Genomic DNA, 22,738 nt, shown 5'->3' with positions numbered 1-22,738 from the left:
TTTCGATCGCATGAAGCGCTGGAACGCTGCGATATAGAGGTGGTGATTCTTTCGATATCTGCTCATAGAAAATGTAGGGAGACCGTCACCCAAGCGTACCGATGCATCGCAATGGGAGTAAATGTTCCCATGCGGACCTTTGTTGGTCTGGTCATTTATAAAAAAATATATTGATATAATATTTTTAGTGGACATAGTTGCATAGCTTCTAGGACCGGATTTCTTTTGGATGAAGTTGCATTGCTTCAAAGCTAAATTTCGGGTTCAATATTACCTATTAGTGCGATATGAGGGCAGAAATAATTAATTTAATGCCTAATGATAGCATTTCCGTTAGCTATAATGCTAATTACTCCGGTGGCGAGACAGAAAAAATTACTTAATTTTCCCTATTTGCCATAATATTGGCCGCAAAGGTTTGTTTGGGAAAATAAATAAATAACAAGCGATCTGAGATGTCGCGACTTTACCAGCTCATTCTCTGCTCTTTTTATGGAGGAGGCGCGCTAAAAGCGAGGGACCCGCCGGCTTTCATCCGTTGAAGGGCCTTGTTCATTTCATCAGCCGCGCGGAAAAAGAAATATGATAGGACCAACTTAATCCCTTGAACACTCGAGGAAATTGGTCTCGAGCAAGTGCTCGCCTAACTTACTCTCTCTCTCTCCCTCCCCTCTCGCCGTGGAAAAAAGCGATATTTCGAAAGAGAAGCAAAAGGCGGTACTCAGATGGCGTTCATCTCCATCCTTTTCAACAGCCACATTCATTCTCGAATTCAGCGCAGCTGCGCGCGGACCCCGCCGTGGCAAAATAGGGATGGTAAGGCAAGGCCTTCCCTCCGCGCCGCCTGGTGATATGGCCGCGGCGGATCAACAAGTGTTGGGTCGTCAGAGAAAGAGGGAATTGAGGGGGGAGGGATGGGGGTGTGGTGGGGAGGGATTTTTTGAAGGGGAAGGGTGCGAAGAGAATGGCCGAGGAGGGAGGGTAAGGGAAAATTTCGGGCGACGACACAGGGGACCGAGTTAGTTACGGCAACGGGAGAATGGTGGAAGGAGGTCAGGTTGGATAGGACGGTGCGGGCAAACAAGTGTCTTCATTAGGATAAAATTGAGACCGCCCGCCTCCTCGGATGGCATTATGGGGTAAAGAGGATCTTGGCGCCGCGTTTTTGGACCCCATCTATTCGTGGGTTTAGCATTCGTGGTTTTATATAGTTGTGTGGCACTGCCTTATCTGTGTGCACCCTCGCCGGCTTTATGGCGTCGCCAGTGCCGAGACTTCTCGTGACTGACTCTCTGCCACCGTTGGCTTTGTTTTCATTCATTCTGAAGTTTCAGAATATAATACAGTTCACTGTTCATACCTCAATTAAGGGATTAGATCAAAACCAGCTCTTCCGTATTTTGACTGAATCAAGCAATGGAATACTTAAAATTATATTTTAAATTTAAATTTAGACGGAGATCAATTCTTCTAGTATTTATTATATAGCAAAATATAATGCAAGCATGGATTTTTAAACGGAATGCGTTGATGAACAGCTTTAGTGATAGTAATAACACCATTAAAGGTGTTTACAACATTTTTCCAATAATTATCGGCAATTTATGTCAAAGAATATTAATTTAGCTTTTATACGAGAGTATTCATAGTTAATTTCCTTCTTCGTCAACGCTCAATCCTCCGACTTGCGAAATCGATGATATAAAATTATATTATTTAATCAATTACTTGTTACTAGCAATATTAGAAGATTACTATCTGCGACTCCGTTCTCGCCGCGGACTACCGAGAAAGGCGTTGAAGCCTGAGCTCTGCCCAACGCTGAAGAAACAAAACACACGTGAACTCCGCGGCCGGCCATTTCTCGCAGGCGACGCACAGGTTTAACAAAATGTACGACCCACTTCTCTCGGCAGCACTACCGAAAAAAAATGCGTTTTCACCTCTCGCTTATTTTTGAATTCTCATTTCATTGTTTTTTGTGTCGTCATTCTTAATGACATCGTTTACTCTGATTAGAATTTTCAATTTAATTCAAGCATTGAAAGATGGATAGAAAGGTAGATTTTCTGCTAAGGAAAAGTCTTCTTTTACAGGTTCAGTATTTCACTCTAAAATTACAAATGTGCGAAAGTGTTCAACCTCTCTAAAAGCTCGTGTTATCATTAGAAATTTGAAGGAGGAAAGTATTATTCTGTGTGGCATCCTTTGTTGTTGGACTGGCCATTTTTGTGAAAAATACAGGTGAATTCAATGTACGTAATAGAGATAAACTTCAAGATTTTCAACTAGTCCTTTGAAAAACGGCCGCACAAGTTAATCTCACAATAAGAAACAAAAGCCATTGGTATACTCAATGACAGAATACCTATGTCTTTTAAAATATTTTTTTCCTGGGATTATAATATTGATGTTCTGAAGTCACACCAGCATTTTCTCTTTGTAAGTAGATTGCCCGTCGCCTTCAGTGATGTTAAGTTTTTTGTCCTTTAGGCATATATGAATATTCACTCAACTGTCTCCGGGCTCTCTGTTTGAAATGGTTGCGTGTGAAGTAGCATCTCGTTAATCTCAGTTTTTTGTCATTGTTGTTTTAAGGACGGAAGTTCCTTCGAAATCGGTATACTATGATCTGTATATTTGTGCTCACGTTACTGCAAGATTTATTTTTATGTATAAGTACTGTGGTATAATGGAGTTAACTTCAACAGACTATAATTGAATAAAAAGCGATGATTGGTAGTTAAAATGAAAACTTCTAATTTGTTCCTGGAGAAGTCTTATGTCTTTTTACACTTACAAATTCAAATTCATTTGCCCTTGAAACTTGCAATATTTTTATAATCCACAGGTCACATCGATTTGACAAAGGAAATCGGTAAGTTTACGAAACACAAAGTAATTTTTGAAAAAAAGAGATATAACACGAAAGACTAGCTTATTAAGAATTCAGCAGAAGACCGCCGTCTAACATACAGGGGTGTCGTATTAAAAATGATCTGTGATTAGGACGAGTTGTAACTCTGAACAGGTGATTTGTTAATTTATGTTTTTTAATGTGGGTTTTATATTATTTATCCGGAATGATGTGTGTCCTTCCTAATTTTCCCTTTCTAGATATGTATGAATGGTAGCTATTCTTGGTCTATTGATGTAACTTGTGTCTAATAAAAGGATCAGGTGAATGAGCCAATTTTCCAAAGTTCCCTTGACCACTTTAAAGAAATGTTTTGAACGTAATGTAAAAATGAATATTCATCTTAAAAATGCTGTGATTTTCTGTGAATAAACTCACAAAATTCTGAAGGGAGCCCATTACTCCTCTCATGTTAATTTATGGTTTAGATTTCAGAGGAAACATATAATAGAGCGGAAATCGGATTCTGTGCATGGGATCAAAATTGAAATGACGAAATCCGAGACAACGGGAGGGATGTAATGAGGCTGATGATTTCGATTTCAAATTTCAGCTACATTAATAAGGAGACTCACGAAGAAAGGATTAGTTCAGCATTTTGATGAAACCTATTCATGAATAGGTACTTACTGTTTTACTTTGCTGTTTTCATTCCCGATGATTATAAGGAAGTTGGGATTTCAATGTTGGTGCCTGCGTAGTCATCATGCGCCCTCTTCTTTTCTCTGAGGATTACGCGTCCTAGTAGAATTTCATACCTTATCTGCTGTTATCTTTTTCCTCGATGGAAGAAAACCGACGCGTCGGATACTACCGTCGCGACGTGATACTACTGCTGACTCCCTTGTGCCATTTTTTCTTCCTAAACATGGCTTGGCCGACCTCTTGAGCAGTAAATAACTCCTATGTGGAGGTACCTTGAGGACGTGATTGTAATGCTATCGTCGGCTCTTATAGCGCGAAAGTAAGCGGATTAGAGACCCCGTATTAGAAGCCGCGTTGCGTCTCGTAAGGGCCTAAACACCCCACACCCTTTCACCTTCCTCACCCTCCTGGCTGTGTCCTCCCAAGCCCATCAACTTTCCAATGAAAAGAAGCAGTTGCGGTGGTGATGGTGGTCTGCGTTCAGTGGCGGAAAAATGTGACCGGCAGATAAATAAAGAGGTCTATCTCGGGATAAATTGAGCGGAATGGGTTCTCTTGGTGTGGGGTGTGAGGAGTATGGGTGGCGTTGTCGGGGAGGAAGATGAAAAAAGGATGAGACAGGGACGGAAAGCACCGTTGGAAGAATTGAGAAGGCAGGGAAAATATAGCGATTGTAGGAAGACAGGAGAGGATGGGTAAAATACATTGTAGGAATGAGAGAGATTGTAGAAAGTGTGGGTTGGTGAGGGAGTGCGTGTACCCATGGGGCAAGGGTGTTGATTCTTTCCTCGTCTTCTGGCGAAGATACCGAATCCTGCCGGAAAAATACGTAATTGAGACTTCAGAGTAAATTTATACTATTGCACTCAAGGTGGCTGCTCTCTAGCCAGAAGCTGAATTCAACAATGAAATTCCCAATTGTAACATCATTTTTGAAAATAGAGAAGTTCAGCGAGAGAATCATTGTATTAGAATTGAATTGAAAATAGAATAGAATTGTAAAGATATTTTATTAAATTTCAGCCACTTCTTCTTTTCCCCAAGAGTAACTGAACATGAGTAAAATTTTCAGTCGGAATAAACAATATGAAAACAAATACTGTTGCCGTTATCAGCCAACGAGAACCGACACCCATCCCGTGATATCATTTGATTAAGAGCAGCCACCGGGAAAACTTCAGCCGGTTAAGCCTAAAAGTTTTTTTACGTAAAAAACAAAGTTTTATGCTGGATTTGTTGAGAAATTTTAGAAATTGTCAATCTCTCAAACTGGTGATTTGAAATGATGCGTCTGATTTTAAATGTTCGCCGTTGACCTTTTTTAACCTACACCAAACATCTTTCTCCTCATCCTATGACATAACTATGTTCGTTCTAATCACAAGTCCTGCAACGGAAATTTTATATCACTTAGCGATTTTTTAACGGATATTTTACCGATAGAGACTTCATTTATTATTAATCTTTCACATATGTTCCAGTTTGCCCTCGCTGATTCCACCGCCAGTTGTATCATCACTGCTGTTTATTTTTTTTAATTTTTGACTGCGTTAAACGTTGGTATCCACCGATGGTTCTATCTAGTATTTTACGTCCAACAATAATTGACTTCTGTGTTTTTGCTCCCCCTTCCATTCCAGTTTTGGTAAAAAGTTACCCCATGCTCACTTGTTAGTCCCTTGAAAATGGCTTTGCAGTGTTTTCAGTTTTTTTTTAATAGCGATGGACTTCAACAAAGTGACACACGAAATTTTTTTTTCATAATATATTATTAATCATCAATTTCCATGCAAATTAAGTAGCTTTTTAAGATTTTCAGGTTTTTTAGAATACGAATGATTTTTTTCTAACAGTTTGAGGAATAAATATCATTAAAATAAAAAGAAGACTTCCTAAATCCTCTGTACGTGTTCCCATGCCATAAATATTTAGTAAATGTCTTGAAGTGCGTATGATCCGGTTGAGGACGGGAACTTATTGGTAGAGTTAGGCTGGATGTGGGCATGTAATAATTCCATGGCATCAAAGTAATGCTTAAAATTTAATGGAATATTTCAGTGAGCAGCGCTGAAAATGTATTTCTTCTGGATGAAAATTTCTGTGGATGATAAGAGAATCAGTGGCAGAGGAACCAACATTTCAGACATAGCCGTGGAGGTGCTGATTTTTCCAATTCCTAAGCATGTCGTTGGTGCCCCGTTTGGCAATTCTTAAATCATAGCTATTGAAACGTCAGCTCTTGAAATACTTACTCGACTGCAACCCCTTGAAAACTTCATCCACAGTATTCTCCGGGAAAGCATTCGATATTGCGTTTACCTCCTTTTGATTTTGGTCTTGAACACATTGGCGTAGTCGGTATGTTTTATGGACGTTTAACCTTCCAAATTGCGGGAGTTTTTTTTTCGATTGAAGGCAAAGTAATTTGAGGTTTGTTTTATTCTATACATTCTAATCAAAATTATGTCCTAAATTTTTTTCATAAATCTCTTCTTAAAAAATTGGAACAGATATGTAATTTGTATGAATATGCTACCCTAGAAGTTTTGTGCTCCTAATAGAAATCCTCTCACCGAAACAACGTCGATTTCTTGCTCGCTCGCAGTAAACTTCGGAAAGTTCAAAAGTAACGGATTATTCTACTTCCCTTCCACTGGCGCCACCGTTGGGGAATGCGCTAGCTAGGAAAGGAGCGCAAAAATCTTAATTCCTCACCCTGTTCCTGACCTTTCAACCCCCGCGGGTCGTCCTCCCCCTCGGTCGCGATCGTGTTTTGCGTCTTGCAGGGCTGACCGTGAGGGTTTCTTGGAAAGAGGGAGATGAGGTTTTGGTGAAGAGAGGAAGAAATTAGCGCGAGGATGGTGAGAGAGGGGGATAGAAATTGAAGGGGGGGGAGGGAAGAAGGGTTGTTGTGTGAAGCCTTACACTCGACCAACACGTTAGTTTGGCTGGAGGTTGTCTGAGGAAGGGCGAAGGGGGAGGGAAGTATTTCGCGTTCCCCGTGGTCATGCGCTTTCGCCGGTGAAGTTGTTATCGATTTGCCGCCGCGGGTTGGTTGTGTTTCGGAGCGGCTTCAGCAGGATGTATAACGGCGGAAAACGTACCGTCCGCGCACGCGCCGCCAGTTTCGCGTCTCGTCCATATTTACGAATGATTACGTTGCGTCGTTGTTTTTTTCCCGTCCTCGCGCGTGTTGTAGCCGCCGCCGACGACGACGTGAAAGGTCGCCGTTATTTTGTGTCATGCGTTTATCCTCCCGTCGTGTCGACCGTTCGTCTCAATTAATAGCGTGAAACGTGAACTCTCCAGCCGTCCGTAGCGTTTAATTTTTCTTTTCGGGCGAATAATTAACCCCTGCATATGGCAGGAAAGTAGGCGCTGCTGGGTTCAAGTGTCGCACAACCGTCATAGCCTCTTTTGCAGTGAAAGCTCTGAGTTTCTGCGCTTCTTCGATGTCGCGCCCCATATTTGTGTCTCGACGTGGGTCATTCAACAGTTATCCGTCGTTAAAAGGGCATACCGGGATAAAAAAATATGCGCCTATCAGATTTCCCTTCTGAAAGCTGGAGGAAATCACGCGCGTTCCGTTATTGCTCTTGCGTCACGCATTTCTTTTTAATGTGCTGTACGAATTTCTTCTTTTAAGCTCATTTTTGTGTTGAACTTCAGTTAGGCCTTTACTTAAAAAGTTCTGCCGTTCTGCTACGTGGCGCCCTGTTGTGCTAAAAATTCATACACGATAGGAGTTCCCCTCTTTTCCCTGCGTAAAAGTGTGATGAGGCATCAGAGACCGCCTGCGATCCCGCAAAAATAGAATACAGTGTTTTCGGATGGCACGAATTGTTTTTTTTCCGCCGGGCGTTTGTTTTCCTGGAGGAACTCGTGCCCGTGCAAAAACATTCAGGTAGTTTTTCTTTCGGTGGAAATGTGTCTTATTTTTTTACGGATGGGGAAATGATTGCTTCTACCTTTCCCTCGTGGAGTCTTCCTTCTAGTTTTAAACTCGGTCGCTCTCCCTTTTCAGGGGGCTCGTGCCAAATGATAATTTTCTCGTGATTCACTGAGAGCTTCGGCACTTCACGGTGTCTCCCCGTGTTGAGGACGTCGACTGTGTATCGCGAGCGTTCGCTAATTCCTTTTTTATCGGCGAATATTTCTAGGAGAGGCTACTTCTCTCTCTCCCATACCCCTCTCTCCTTCAACCGTTCGATAAATGCACAGGTGAAGCCAACGTGGACTGCTCGAAATCGCCTCACGAAATGAGAGAGAGATAGAGAGTGATACGTGAAGGGTTTTTGTCGTAGTCTCTCCGTGCCAGCTTTTGGGAGAACACCTCGTGCGGTTATGGGAGCGATGCATTCTCTTAAAAAACGTTGCGAAACGTAGGTTTTCAAACGATTTGGATTTACGTCCATTATCCCACCCGCGCTGGAAGCTCGCTAAAAATACCTCTTCCACCTTGGACGTGAGCCCATGCCGTTTCGTGTGGGACTCCACCGCATTCATGTTGTGTTCTGGTGAGGATCCTGGAGTTTTCCTCCTTCTGAAGCGCTCCGCACCTATATCCGCAGTTACATCGAAACCGGTTTTTTGTTGGGCCATTAAGTGAAGAGCTGGACGACTCACTATTAAAAGTGCTTGGTTTAGAGGTGTAAGAAGACGGTCTTATGCCAGTGCGTCCGGCGACTCGTGTCGATACCGAAAAATGTTTTTGCGACCAATATCACATTTATAGGTACCACTCCCATCGAGCGACAAGGCCTCATTGACAAATCATCATAGCTCGCTGCCTCGAGCGATTGAATCGCCATTGCATCCGGTTGTGTAAGTCAATGGGGTCGTGTTTCGCTTGACCGCGTGAGCTGGTGTGATACTTTGCGACCGACACAGCCGTGATTGTGGCCGCTCACGTTTCATTCCGTCGCGTCTGAGTGTCGACGTATAATTCTTTTGTGATTCGGTTCGCCTACCGGCCGGTTCGTTGACAAAGCGTGTGCATCGTGAAAAAAGTGAAGAATCGCGTTCGTGGGAAGTGATGTGGCTCGGTGCCTCGCGGTATCCTCGTTCGCCCCTTGTTTGGGAGGCCTTGCAGTTGCGGACGCGACGGCTATTATAGCGCGACCGTCTTTTGCGGAACGTGCGTCGATCCCTTGTGCCACTAGCGTGCTGTTGTTTACCCTTCGTTACGCTCCACCCTACTTTTCCCCACCTCCTCCTCTCCCTCTTCTCCCAACCACCCGACCCAGTATGCGCTCAGCCATCGTCGTGTGAAGTGCTACCATCACCAAGGCTCGCAGCCAGTCTTCGCGGCTGTTGGTGCACCACCAAGTCTTGTGAAAATTCTGTCGCGATGGCCGCCTCCGGAGGGCACCGGTTCGCTCACGTGGCCCCGGCCCCTCCTGCGGGTTGACGAATCCCGATTGTGATGCATTCTTAAGTGTGGCACTGTTTAAATTGTGTTACCCCCCCCCCCCCTCCCGCGACACTGTCCGTTTAGAGTATTATGAACTTCAATTCACGTTACGACCACTAAAACCCGGCGTCTCTTGCTACCGTACCATCCCTGTCGTGACCAGCTCTGCAAATGTCCCGTTAAATAAACCAAATTACCCCTCTTGGCCGAGTAAAAATAGAATTTTCCATAGACAATGTCATTGCAGAAATTGTGCTCAGTTATACCTCTACCATATTCCATAGTGCCACCACTGGTAAACGGTTGAAGTGAGTTGAACGGTCGGAAGTCCACCATCAACGTCGGATGATCTGGAAGGACCTACCATCCGACCATCGGGTTCGTCGGTCTTCGTAGGGTGACAGACCTACACACTTCACAGCCACCGGCTTCCCGACTCTTTTGCCCCTATCAGTCGGATAGCGCCGTCATGGTTTAAACGGATAAAGTGAATCGTATCGAGGTCGAAAGTCGGCCGACAACGTTGGATGATCTGGAAGAACCGATTATTTTCGATGGCCGGTAGGCTACCCGCAACAACCGGCCTCCCTTCGATGTCGGTCTCGATGGTTGAATGGTTCGGTCAGTGAGTGTACAGCTTGTTTTAAGCTGGAAGACGAGGAGGTGTGGTTGCTGTCGTCTCTGCAAGGGGCCGGAGCCTCGCGTTCCGACCAGCAGAGGCGCAAGTCGGAGCCACCACCGAGTACCAGGGTTTTTCCTGCGCGAGCCCGTGGATTGTCCCTCGCGATGACAACGGTCGCGTCCGAAGTGGTGGCGGCGGCGGGCGGGCAAACCCGCGCTGCCAAGCGGGCATCGTGGTGCGCGCTCACGGCGGTGAAGCGGCGCGTTGTGGAGGGTGTGCGGAGGCCTCTGGAGAGGCTGAGGAGGGCCAAGGTGGGCGGGGAGCTAGTGTCTGAAGGCGGGGACGAGTCCTCGACCGGAGGTGCTGTGGGTCTAGGCGAGAGGAAGGTGTGGAAGCGCAGAAGGAGTGAGTGCATTCCCAATTGTACCTAGTACAGGGTTTTAAAGCTCAGGGAAATGGCTGAGGGTTTGAAATGGTAATGGGAAATAAAGAGAAGATAGGGAATCTCGTCCACGGCGTCAGGGAAAATTTATGCGTAGTTTTCCGCGGCGTTGTCTAGATGATGTTGATAGACGCCGGTTGGAATTACGTAGAAACTGTCATCGCAAAGAAAATCCACGCGGTGAAACCCTAAAGCATGGAGACATCATCCAGGGAAAATTTATGTTTTGACGCGCGAATCAAAAGAACCGCCGCGCTGTCGGCTGACCGAAAGCTTGCGCCTTTGCCCCTGAAATATATCCTAACATTGTTTTTTAAAGGTCAGGGAAATTACCGAGGACTTGAATTAGGTCGAGGAAATTAAGGAAAGATTAGGGAATCTAGTCCGTGGCGTCAGGGAAAATTTATATTTAGACGCGTGAATCAAAAGAGCCGCCGTGCTGACGGTTGACCGAGAGCTTTCGTCTGTGATAATTACAAATACTATTGATTTACTTTTCGAAACTCATCAATTCGAAACTAAGCCATCTTTTTGTGAACGTAATGAAGTTATTTAAGTTAATAAAGTCGTACGTATTATGTGTTCATTGTATAGGAATAAATTTTTAAAAGAATTTTAATTTATTTGTTAAATAATTTTGTATGATATTGTCTCTTAATTAAAAAAAGAAAAACATCCTTTCTCATGGTAACATTAATCTATTCACACAGAAGAGATTCTTGAAAGCATTTATGTGGTATTTATGCTTTCAAGTGTGGCTCAATATAGATGCGAGACAAAAACTGTCGGAGGACAACGAAGAAGACAACTGGAAGCATTTGAATTGTTTTGTTGGAGGCGTAGGGTGTTGAAAATCACTGGGTAAAGAGAGCGACAAATGGAGAGGTAATTGAAGGAGGAAAGAAGGATTCTTTAGGGTGGCCTTCATACAAAACGAGTAAAATTAATCGGGTACATCCACATTTTATCAAAACAATGTAATAAGGCTTGAATGAGGGAAGAAACCGTAGAGGAAGACTATATTGTCTATATCTATGACTAGATAGTCTATATTGCATAAGGGCATTTCCATGAAGATGTCAACTTTTTCTCTCAAATTAAAATTTAGGCGGGAAATATTTTATTTTGATAAATCAACAGCTAAATGATTGAATTTTATCAGTATTCAGTATCAGAAATCAGTATTTGAAACATCATTCAAAGCCTTATTAAAAGTTTTCAAATTATACTTCGATTCATAGTTTTTTGAAGATGCTTGAAAGACTGCACTTAGGAGATTGACGTGGCAGTAATTCTGTCGCATGTCAATTTTGGTCATATTGAGAAGGTATTTCGATAATTAATATTGTTTCTGTACATGAAAATCACCTTTATAAATGTTTTGTGATCATACACAGTTATAAGTTTTGCAATTTTTGTGTATTTTAAAATTTTATCGAAATATCCTATTGCAGATTTCTCTAAAGGTAATTCCGTCTCAAACAGAATTGCCCATGAATCGTTAGTGATATCGGTTAGAGTATCACCTCCTGTAAGAGATAAAGAGGAAAGAAGGATGAGGATCGCAGTCTGCCTGGAATCCGGGAAACAATGAGCCATTCGCTTATTGGAAGATAGCGTATTTCACTCTTACTCCCTATCAGCACAGAAAAATGAAGTGATAGCTTATTACTTCGCCTCAGGCGATTCACTTTGGGCTACTTCAATTTTTTTACCATCTCCGCCCCGAAAACAGCACATTTTAAGGCATTCACTGCGGGGGAATCTAACGAACAACAACATACGACGATCACAAACACTCAAGCCGAAGAATGGGGCATAATACTCTGGCGAAACTTGAAGCCGCGAACTTCGGTTTGGCAGGTGAGGACTTCAAGCCGCCGCCTCGGCAGATGTCTAAGAAACAATCATTATTAGTAAGATTTATGCGCCAAGGTCCCAAGGATACCTTTGACAAAAATAGTGATTCGAAAGAGGTTGTGCCTTGAATTTTCTTGCAATGTACAATCGTGAATGAACATCCAACATTGAAGTAATGATGCTAGGAGAAGCCAGCTTCGAAATTTGTACCACAGAAGTTAATAGCTGAAATGCCCCCGTAATCAAGGAAAGAAATAAATAAGGTAAAGAAGTAAGACGTGCACATAAACAACGAGTAAAGCTCTAAATATTTTCAAAGCATATTATTATGGTTTCTCTATAGTCAAAAGGTAAACTATCCTTAAAACTCGTGGAATCGAACTCGTAGGCCACGCATCCGTGTAGTAGGAAAAATGATAGAAATTCATTTCCAAGAAAGAGCGATATTTCTTTTCCCAGAACCAAATCAATGGAGTAAACATGTTGACGGGTTATTAAATATTACTGAGGGAACTTTGTATACATATTTAAGAGGCCATTTGGCGGGAAGATGAATAACACAATTCAACAGAAAATTCCGCACAATGGTCTCATTTTTCATTCAGCGGCTTATTTAGTAATAGTGCGATTAGCCCTTATAGTTTGCCATTATTGATATGAATGGAGTATATTCTTGGGTCACAAACAGTCACATGTGTACTAACGCACAACACATTAACCATATGATATGAAAGCGACACGGAATTTGTGATGAGACCTTGATTTACGAATCAAGGCAATTGGGTCATTGACTTGTTGATCAGCAATCGTCGATACCATCACGCTACAATTAAACATACACTAGCATCCGTCCAAGAATGTTGACTTTAAGCAAAACAAACTGAAAATATCGATTGCGACCTCCCAATTGCTAAGATCAATCAATATCAGCTAAAACAAGCTCTGCAAGCCAATCCCTGATGACGCTAGAGGCTTTCTCAACCGGGTAAACACAGGCTATCATGATTGTTTGCATTTCACCCGCCACCATATGGCGGTACCCACTCAAGGAAAATTATGATAAAGACAGAAAGGGGCAGTGGTATCAAAAATTCGGGTACTTAAAAACGGTGAATACCGAGACCCGTAAAAGAATGTACCCTGTGTACTTAGAAAGTTCGGGTGTATACCCGGGAACGTACAAAAAATTACAGAATTATCATAATCCGTTATTGTATTAATGGAAGATCAGCCCCTACATTAATTGAAAAGAGCTAAAGTAATGCGAGTTTTTAAGTGAGAATATGTACGATTGGCATTCAGGAATGAAATTGTTGTGGTAGTGAAGTTCGTGATAATATATCCTTCTATAATTCTTCGTTAAAACTTTCGCGGGTGCTCGTCATGTTGAATTAAAACTTTTGGGCTATATCACCGCGTCAGTTTTTGGGTGGCCCCAACGTTTCCCGACCTATGCTGGTCGCTTTCTCAAGGGAATCTGAAGAGGTGGGATTTAAAATGCCACCTCTTCAAATTCCCTTGAGAAAGCGACCAGCATAGGTCGGGAAACGTTGGGGCCACCTAAAATCTGACGCGGCGATATAGCCCAAAAGTTTTAATTCAACATATCCTTCTGTAGTAAATCTATGAACTATTTTAAGGTTTTTGAGATCAATATTGTACCACCTAAATTTCCTTATTTTGAAATTCTATTTCCAAATTTTAGTTATTCTGAATGCTATTTAAAAACTTATCTTAAGTTAATTGGCAGCTCACCTAACTACAACATATATAAGATCCAAGCCTTCACAAAGTTCTGCTTCTATCAGAAAAGCTCACAAAATCATGATTGTATGGGTAAATCCTTCCCGGGTTTTACACTACGTGTGCCTCTCCATTGTGACCGACGTTTCATTGGGATTCTTTCTCGACATCGTCAGGGCTGATGAAAATGTAAAACCCGAGAAAAAATGATCCCAGGTAACTGCCCGCAAAGTCTGAAATATTTCATCATCATAAACATATATTGCCCGTGGCTTGGTGGAAACTCCATTGATAAAAACCATACCCAATTGAAGCAAAATCAAATGCCATGAAAATTACAGCAGAGGATTCTCCGTTCTTGCCGCTATAAGCGCAATCACATACCGTGAATTTGAATAGGCTTACCTAAGCGACCATGGCGAAAGAGTGATATACAATTCATGGGGAATAAAGTTATTATTAGGGCTCATAACAGAAATTTATATTCGTGACGATAAAATTTACCGATTTCACAACTTTCCAAAGCTATTTCTCGCGAGCGCAAATAATTCCATTCAAATATTGAGAGTATTTGGTTCGCTCTGTGGTCATCGCCGCGCAGAGTACATTTGAAAACCGATTAAAAAGCGAAAGAGCGAAAAGGCAGCATAAATAAAGGTCCTGCGGGACGGAATGGGACCTCCTTAAAGAACCGCTGGTAAGAACTACAGATGAGCCATTCGAATCCCTCCAACCGTAGAAAAGGTTCGAAAACTCGAAGCTTTCGTGTTAAGTTGGTGATTCGAATCCTTCTATACCTTCTATAAGTATAGATACCCAACATACAGGGGAAAGAATGTTTGATAAATGTTGGAAGGGGAAAGGATGTTTGATAAATACAATGATGAAGCTCATGGTGAAGCGCTTTGTACCGCGTATAAAACTTTGAAACAATAAACTTTAGTACAACGCATTAAAATTCTTGTGGAAAAGTGCTACGATCTTTTATTTATTTAAATATGTCTAACTTCCACCAATTGAAGCCTGAATCTCTTGAACTTAATAAACATTAGATTGAACCTTGATCCTAAATACCTTTAAAGGCTTGTTATGCGTGACTTTCCCGGCGAATAGAATGCATAAACTTCTCTCAGATTTGCGCGCGGGTGAGGAAATGTAAGGCAGCCGTAGATTTCCGTACGTGCGCGCAAACTCGATAGAAGTTTATTCATTTTAATTGCCCAACTCTTTTGTAACTTGCAGGTGTGTTGCAAGATTCATAAAGTCAAATTCCTTGCGATTTCCCTGAAATAAAATCTTTATTTCCGCAAACTTTCAATTCTTTTGATCATTACACATTTTTTAAATTTGAGGAGAGGTGATTATGGCTTGCAGACGGAGAACATCCCTTCTTTTTGTCATTATTGGGTTACTCTGGTAGTATTCGTCCACGACTTAACTCACTACATCCCTATCCATCTTCCTCTTTGTGGAGGAAATCGTAGTATTATTGGCTGATATTGGTCAAAGGATGTAGGCACCGTTTTATCCTCTTCCTTCTAAGTGGATCCGCTTATATATCCGTCGCATCTCTCTAGTCGTTACATTTCTCCCGCCACTTTCTCTCCCTCGTAACAGATTGCCAACGGATCACGAGAATAATCGTGCTTTGCGTGCCACCTCTTACGGACAGGTCACGAATATATTCGTGTTTTACACATTTTACTTAGGTTTCGTTTGTGGTGTGCAACGTAATTGATTTTTTTCCTGCTAACTTAGTGGTTTTGGTTTTGAGTTAATTTTGACTCTTGAACTACGCATCCATGTCACTGTCGTAATTGTGGTCCGTAAATTCATCATTTGATGTTGTATAAACTCGAAATGTTTTTTGATTCGTGAGCCGGGAAGAGAAGATGTTAATTTGGGAACAATTGATTATTGGTTCCCCTGTACTCATACTCTTATATCTTCCTACTATTCTTCATTTTTCATTCGTTATTGCATTCATGATATCATATTTACTCGAAACGTGATTTAAATTTCTCTCTTAATTTATTAATGTCTGTCGTTATTTGATTCTTATCCATATGCTCCGTGTAGCCAAAACATCTGAATTTGCTGTTTCAAATTTTTTCTTTACCTTCTCTAACTGGCTCCTTTCTTCTTTTTGTTGGAGCTCAGACTTGTCTCCGATATCATGAACCCGCAGCAAATAACCCATTCCTAATCTTATCGTGGCATACTCATGTTTCACCACGTATACATCACAATGACGACCACCAGTAGGAGCAGCGGGAGAACTCAACCCTAGAAAGTTCAAATTTTAAAGCCTTCTTGACAGTTTTTCCCTATAAAAACCCCTCGTTCTGCGCGCAATTTTGATATTTCTAGGTGGATAGCCACGTCACGTTGTTACAAAAATAGATTCGACGCCTTTGATATTCTCATGATTGACCCATTAGATATTGAAATCGGTTTGTTCTATCGCCTGTAATGTTGATTCACTATGTTTTTACTTAATGCTAGTAGGTAAGGGTCAATATAACACCGGTATTGGATTATTTGCCATGTGATGATAACGCACAAGATAAAAACTACTCGTAACTGAAATACTTAGTCGCCCATGCGTAAACTATTTGTTAAAGAAAACGTTAATGTGTCCAGTGAATCGGAAATTGCTCGAAATTTTCAAGGAATTTTAAGTGAAAAGGTATTAACATCTTGGAATATATGTTGACGAAATAGTTAACGCGCGCAGGAAAATCTAGCGTCTTTCTTGGACTAGTTTTTTAGTTTAATAGACGGTGGAAATCAACTATAATTTGCGCTGTTTCCTTACGCAGTTTGACCAAATGCCGTTCTCAATCATTGATGTCGGTCACAAACTTTTTCGGGGTTCGTATATGAAATTCATTGAGCAACCTCATTGAGCCTTCTTTCTGCATCAGGGGTATAACAATTAACATTGGAAAATAACTAAAAATGAAGCCTTTCATGAGCGAAACCTACGTTGGCGGGACTTGAATCCTTGACCTTCGACTTCACTGTAGTTAACTCTGCCTCCACAGAAGCCAGCAGTAACACGTTGTTCCCTTCTTCATATTTGATGGGTGTCTCGGCTGCCGATTATTCTACATCACAATCGAGTTCGGATCGATGAAATGCGAATTGGAATGCCTGCTTCCGTGCTTTAAGTGGGACGTTGAACTCTGTCACCTGTCGCTCGAAGTATGCTGGTTTTCCTCCGCTTATCTCTTTGTATTCCTCTGTTACCCAAGACTTCAGAATCTCGGAAGTGACACTATTTACACTCGCCCTTCACGATGACTCGCTCAAATATTCTACCTATATGGAGCCCACATAAATGTATCCACAGTCAAGCGGTGAAATAAATTTGTTTTCGGGTGGGTGCAAGTCATGCTGGTCGGGTTTACTCATCTGGTTTGCTTTCTTCGGCCAGTGCGCTTCCTCGTAGCCGCTTTTTTTTTTTAATTTCCATATCGATTGGTGGGCATTGCTTGGGAGAAAGTGGTGACTGTGCGTAGTTTTATCTCACTGGTCTTCCTGAATGGACGAAATGTTGACATATGTCATTCGGTTAAGTGAATGCTATGAATGAGGAGTGAAAAACCTAATCAGTCTCGTGGAATCTCATGCTCTAATCCAAGAAGCCTACCTACACCCAGCGTCTAAAATACCGTGCGTTAGTGTGAATACTCTTTTTGTTATAGTGTGTTAGATATTCTTCATCAATAACTCTCAATCTTTTAATCACCAATTCGTCAACATGAAAACAAAAATGGCATGACTTGTATGCACTCTTCTTTCTTATGCTTGTGACCCTATATCTATATCAGTAACGTTTATCAGACGCTATTACGCCGAATGTTTCACAGGTTAATTCGGAACCTATTCATCAAATCTACGTTCTACCCTATTTTCATGGTTATGTTCATTAATTTTCCCCTTACAATCTTTTCATGATCTTTCTCAAAATGAAAATAATTGACGGAAGTTCTTTCATTGTGTTATAAATGTTTTCGTTTTGCGTTAATATTTCACATCCTCATCACAGCGTTTCGAACCATCTTCTGTTTCATAAGCCGGCTAGCTGTGTTCCGTAAACTACTTTTCTAATGACTTCATCCTTATGTTGAAAACTGTTTGTTCAACCGTTGAATTAATTTTTCATTGGTATGTTATTTTATTAATTTTCTTCTTTGTTTTTCTAAATGGGTACCGGAATAGTTTTTTTTCGGGATAGTTTAGCTGTTGGTTGTCGTACAGGTTATTTGGATTAAGTTCATGTATCTTTTCCCCTGAGTATCTTTTGTTGACCTTGGAGTATGTCTCTGTACTTTCACTGCTATCTTTTTTCCTGTCTTTCCATTAAATGTCGAGAAGCTGCTATTTTTTCTTTAGAAATTTTACTTTAAAGATTCGGATGTTTCCTTTTCAAAATGCTTATTTTGCCTCTTTCTTTGTTATGTTGACCTTTTGATTTTACTCATTCTATTTCTACCACTTATCTTTTCCTTCGTGATTATTAATCTGCCTATTTTATTCTAATTTGTGATGTTTGTGATGGAGTTTGGTTTCGATTGCCACGGGATAATATTTAACCTTGAGCGGATATTGATTTATTCGTAAAATCAAGATTAAAGGAGTTACACTGTGCCGAGACAAATGCCTGTTGCCTACACTCAACTCTTTAAAAGTATTTTCTAGTATTTGATAAATATTTTATTTGAAATTCAACAGCGTCGAATAAAATATACCTATTTATATTTTACTCGATTGTATAGATGGGTGTAATCTACTTTCGTTAGAATTTGAACTGCTGACGTGGTTCACGTTTTTCATGAAAATGTCACCGTTGCTATCTAGCACAAGGCTGCTATTTTAGAAATGTTTCTTTTCCCAGCGCAACAACGGCTGGTTCGTTGTGAAAAGTAGCACGGCAAGGGGAATTTATTCAAATACTTAAGCTATAGAAAATAGCTTCACGGCTCGTAGGCGTCCATGAAAAAATTCTCGCCTTCTCTCGCTGGGGGGCTGCGCCCCCTCAGATTCCCCCTAAAAAGGCCTATGGCCTTTTCTCGATGAGGTTGTTAATATCTGGAGGCACTGTTTCCGAGTTTTTAGCGTGGTCAAAGTTTTGCCATCTTGGTTCGACAATTTTTGGACTTAGTCTCCGACTGATATTTTGAGGTGGCCAAGTTTTGTTTTGAAAATGAACTACATTCAGTGAAAAAAGCGTCCATAATCACTAGTATGTGATGGTCATCGCATTTTCCCCATTATTCGCGATACTTCAATTATGTATAAACTCTGTGTCCGTTAGCTACTTTACTGGTATCTTACTTTATCTTTGAAAATATACTTTATTACAGTAATTGTAAGTTTTCCGTTGGCTATAATAAAATTAAATAGCAGTATATGTGGAGGCAAATGATTATTTTACTCTCGTAAAATTTTATTTTCAGCTGAGCTGGTTGTAGGACGTAACCGTGGTGATTGATAATAATTTTCCCTGGGAGAGATGTTTGAGTCATAACTTCGCGGAGGCTGCCAATGAAGTAAGAAAAAAAGGTTTACATTGTGCGTTCCATCGGTTATTATATATTTATTAACTGTATTGTTATAACGTATTAACGAGTTATGACCAAAAATTTCACCAAATAGTAAGCATTGACTCTTATGGGATTATCAATGTTTTGGTCAAAGTGGGCGTGGCTTGTCCTACCCAAGCACCCCTATTCCGGCCACACTTCGCTCCACGCTCGGAAACAGCGGTGCCCCCTCCAGGTATTTTCAACCTCCTTGCCTTTTCTGGTCACTCTGCCTATTATTTTCGATGATATCTTGCCTGCTTACTAGTAAATTGAATCCTAAGAATACCCAACAGTTCTTGGCTTCCAGGCTTTCTGACTGTTACAAGGTGTAGACTAATGGCTGACACAGTGAATTTGGTGCCGTTAACAAGATTCTCCGCGATTTTCAAAATCCTTACCATCATCATCATAGATTTTTTGACTCCCAAATTCTGTTTGTAACGATCAGACATTGTGAAATATAATTATGATATTCATGCTTTTGATGTTCGTGTAGCGAATACCTGGATCGAAGTAATTATGACACGAGTCCGTCGCAGGTAAACCTGACGCGTGTTCATTTGCTCGCATTGTGTCGCGCCGTGGGACCGTGGACGTTTCAAGGCCAAGACGTGGAGGGATCAATCGAGCGCGTTGACGCAATTGGCGTTACCGACAGCTCGCCCTTGCTCCCGAAGCATTCATTCTCCATCGCCGGCAACGGGGCCACAACTGATCTCGTCGCTTTCCTCTCTCGAAGCGGGTCACACGCTCCGTCCCCCGGCGACCTCTTAAGGGGCGTCGTCTGAGCGGAAAAATACCCGTCTCGTAACGGCTCAGTGCTCTTCTTTCAATTCCTTTCGCTTTCCCTGTCATTGCCTGAGCTGGAATTTAGCGAAAATTCATATTCTTCAATCATTTTTAGCATGTCCAAAAAGTGGATATTTTTCTTTCACTAAATATAAATTTTAGTATCACATAAGCATGAATTGCCATGAGAAAAATTCCCCTGTACCGGGATTGGAACCACAGACTTTTGACTTTCCGGGCCACTGCGCAGACCACTACTCTATCCAGGTTCGTTGATTCCCGTGGGAATTTTAGTACCATGTGCCTCTGTAAAATTGCAATGGGAATTGAAGAACTTGGATAGCCCTATGGTCTGTGCAGTTACCCTTAAAATTAAAGGTCAGTGGTTCGATTCCCGGTTTTGGGGAATTTTTTTCTCACAGCAATTCACATGTATTAGCGCCGTTCACCTGACAGGCCTAGAAATACTTCACTTAGTAACACCCCTAAGCGGATCATCTGGTATACGTGCGTTACATAATTAGGAATGCAGCTAATTTCCACGAAGTGAAGCCTGATGTGGTTAAGCTTATTAAGCTATCATCTTGAAATTTTCAGCCCATACAGAGTGGAAACTGGTCAATATTTGCTCATATCTCAAAATTGAAAACTTTTCATCGCTATTGAACGCTGAAAAGGCTTAAAGCTTCATCCTCATGTTCCACTCCCTTCAGATAATACTCTGTGTAGTCCTGTTTTAAGTTTACTGATGATATCTGTTTATTGATCTCATACTAGTACATATATCCTTCCTTTTTTTCTATTCTTGCTCCAAAAAGGTGTGACACTGTTACTCAAATGATATCCGGAAATTACTTATCTACCTACTTGGTATTCGTTTTTGTAGTAATCATATTATATGGACGATTTCAGCATCCACGTTGAATGAATGGATCTCTTTCGTCGGTCTATTTTACTTATAATAATATATTCGTGACAGTCAGTAACGTAGACATTGATGCAGAGATTTTAAGTCAAGGAGTGTAATTCTAAGAATTCTGTCGCCAATGCTGTCCCAGATGATTGGTTTATCCGCTAGAATTTTTTAATCGATTTCTTTGAAATCGCTTTTGCTTTGAAAGTTTATCCAAAACTCGTGAATGGATGTTAAATCAATGTTTAATCCGGGAGAGTGTTGCAAGTGTTATGTATAACTCACAAGAAAATCTTAAATAAAATTTCCAACGGCTAATTGTCAAGTCTGTAAAGAAATACGTCGTTATGAAAAGCGGATTTTAGCGGTCAGTAGAGAGGAATGGAGAGCTGCGTCAAAATAATCATAGAATTTTTGACTAATGATGATGATATAATAATATTTTTTAAAGAAATTATATCGATATAAAAAAGTAATTTTGGTATTCCTGCACATAAATAACATTATAAAATTATCTGTCACCCGAATTGCTATCGTAGAAAGGTCTGTTCCTCCTGAATTCCAGATTAATTTCTTCCATGAGCGAGTCCGGGTATTGCTATGAAAGTTTGATCGTAACTCATTGGAAGGCACTGGATATTTTTGATTCGAAACAGTGTGACAAATGTTACGCTTTAATCCTCGGCAAAATTTAAATAACTCGTAATCCGACAAGGTCTATTTTTTTGTTAAATGATTTTTAATTTTTACTCGGCCTTTGATAATATCAGTATCCGGCTGGAATACAAGAGGTTTTTTTTTGTGTTTACGCTAATGAGATATGTTCGTGTTTTCATGTTCGTAACGTTCAGACATTATGTAATACAAGTATCATGTTTATGGGGGAAACTTGCGTTTAGGACCGTCACCTTACGACGATCTGTATTGCCATCGAAGAAAACTTCTCTCCGCCAGAATGCTAGAAATCGATTTTCTTCCCCGAGTGAATCCAGGTATTGCTTTGAAAATTTGATCGGAACTCATCGGCAGGTGGTGAGGAAGCCAAGATATCGTCTTTCCGAGGCTCGCTCATGCATACATAACCTTCCTCTCCCCAAGCTCTAACCCCTGTAAGACCTCTCCCACGAATACTGTTCTGTGCGACGGATGTTACGCAAGGTGGGACTTAACAGCTGGGTGAACTTGTGGTTCTTCATCACAGAAACAGCTCACCGGTCGTTCCCCATGTCGATGGCGCTAATTAATAGAAATGTCCCGCGGTGTACGCATTTACGTGCCGCGTGGGTTAGCACGTAAAATTTCGCGAAGTGCGTTGGCGGTGCTGCTTTCGTTAAAGTCGTGCAACCGGTGTCTTCTTGAGCGGCTTTCCTTAAAAATCCTTAATTTGCTCGTATTCACTTCAGGCTGTTCGAATCGACGGCTAAATACGTGGGGTCGTTCACACAGACCCGAAAACGCAAATCAGTGTGAAAATTCGGAGATGGAAGTAAAGGGTAAGTCACGAAAAAGTAAAATATCATTCAGCCATTCATTCTCTCGTTAGTAGCAATAAAAAAATGAAAGATGCAACCCGCTTGTCGTAAGGTGATGAAGACATTAATTTACGGTTTAGAGAGAACCGCTCATTGAGGGAAGGAATCGATCACAAGTAGATAAATAACAACTGACCACGTGAGGACGATGCGCGAAGACGTGGGTTAGGGTAAAATCGGTGAAGTCAGTATCCGAGTATATGAGTAAAAGTTTATGGATTTGAATTTTCTGGTGAAAAATGTCACATTTTCAGAGAATTTGGTGTTT

At 41.2% G+C, this 22,738-nt stretch overlaps 1 protein-coding gene across 9 annotated transcripts in view; it reads left to right on the top strand.

Annotated features, from left to right (window-relative positions):
- LOC124162736 (probable phospholipid-transporting ATPase IA) overlaps positions 1-22,738 on the top strand; it is a 262,810-nt gene that overhangs the window by 157,644 nt on the left and 82,428 nt on the right. For 3 of the 9 annotated variants that reach the window (XR_006865658.1, XM_046539359.1, XM_046539360.1), the window contains exon 1: positions 7,938-10,002. The exons of 3 other annotated variants lie outside the window; for them this stretch is intronic. Coding sequence is in view for 5 of the 6 variants with exons in the window: in XM_046539359.1 (XP_046395315.1) it covers positions 9,762-10,002 (241 nt within the window). In the remaining variant the exon portion in view is untranslated. Of the gene's footprint in view, positions 1-7,935; positions 10,003-22,738 lie in introns of those variants that run through there. 3 more of the 9 variants (XM_046539357.1, XM_046539358.1, XM_046539355.1) reach the window with 3 other exon arrangements.

This window comes from Ischnura elegans, chromosome 7 (genome assembly GCF_921293095.1).
Source record: "Ischnura elegans chromosome 7, ioIscEleg1.1, whole genome shotgun sequence".
NCBI classification, from domain to species: domain Eukaryota; kingdom Metazoa; phylum Arthropoda; class Insecta; order Odonata; family Coenagrionidae; genus Ischnura; species Ischnura elegans.
The sequence above is the reverse complement of the archived record's forward strand: the minus strand, read 5'-3'. Positions and strand labels throughout refer to the sequence as shown.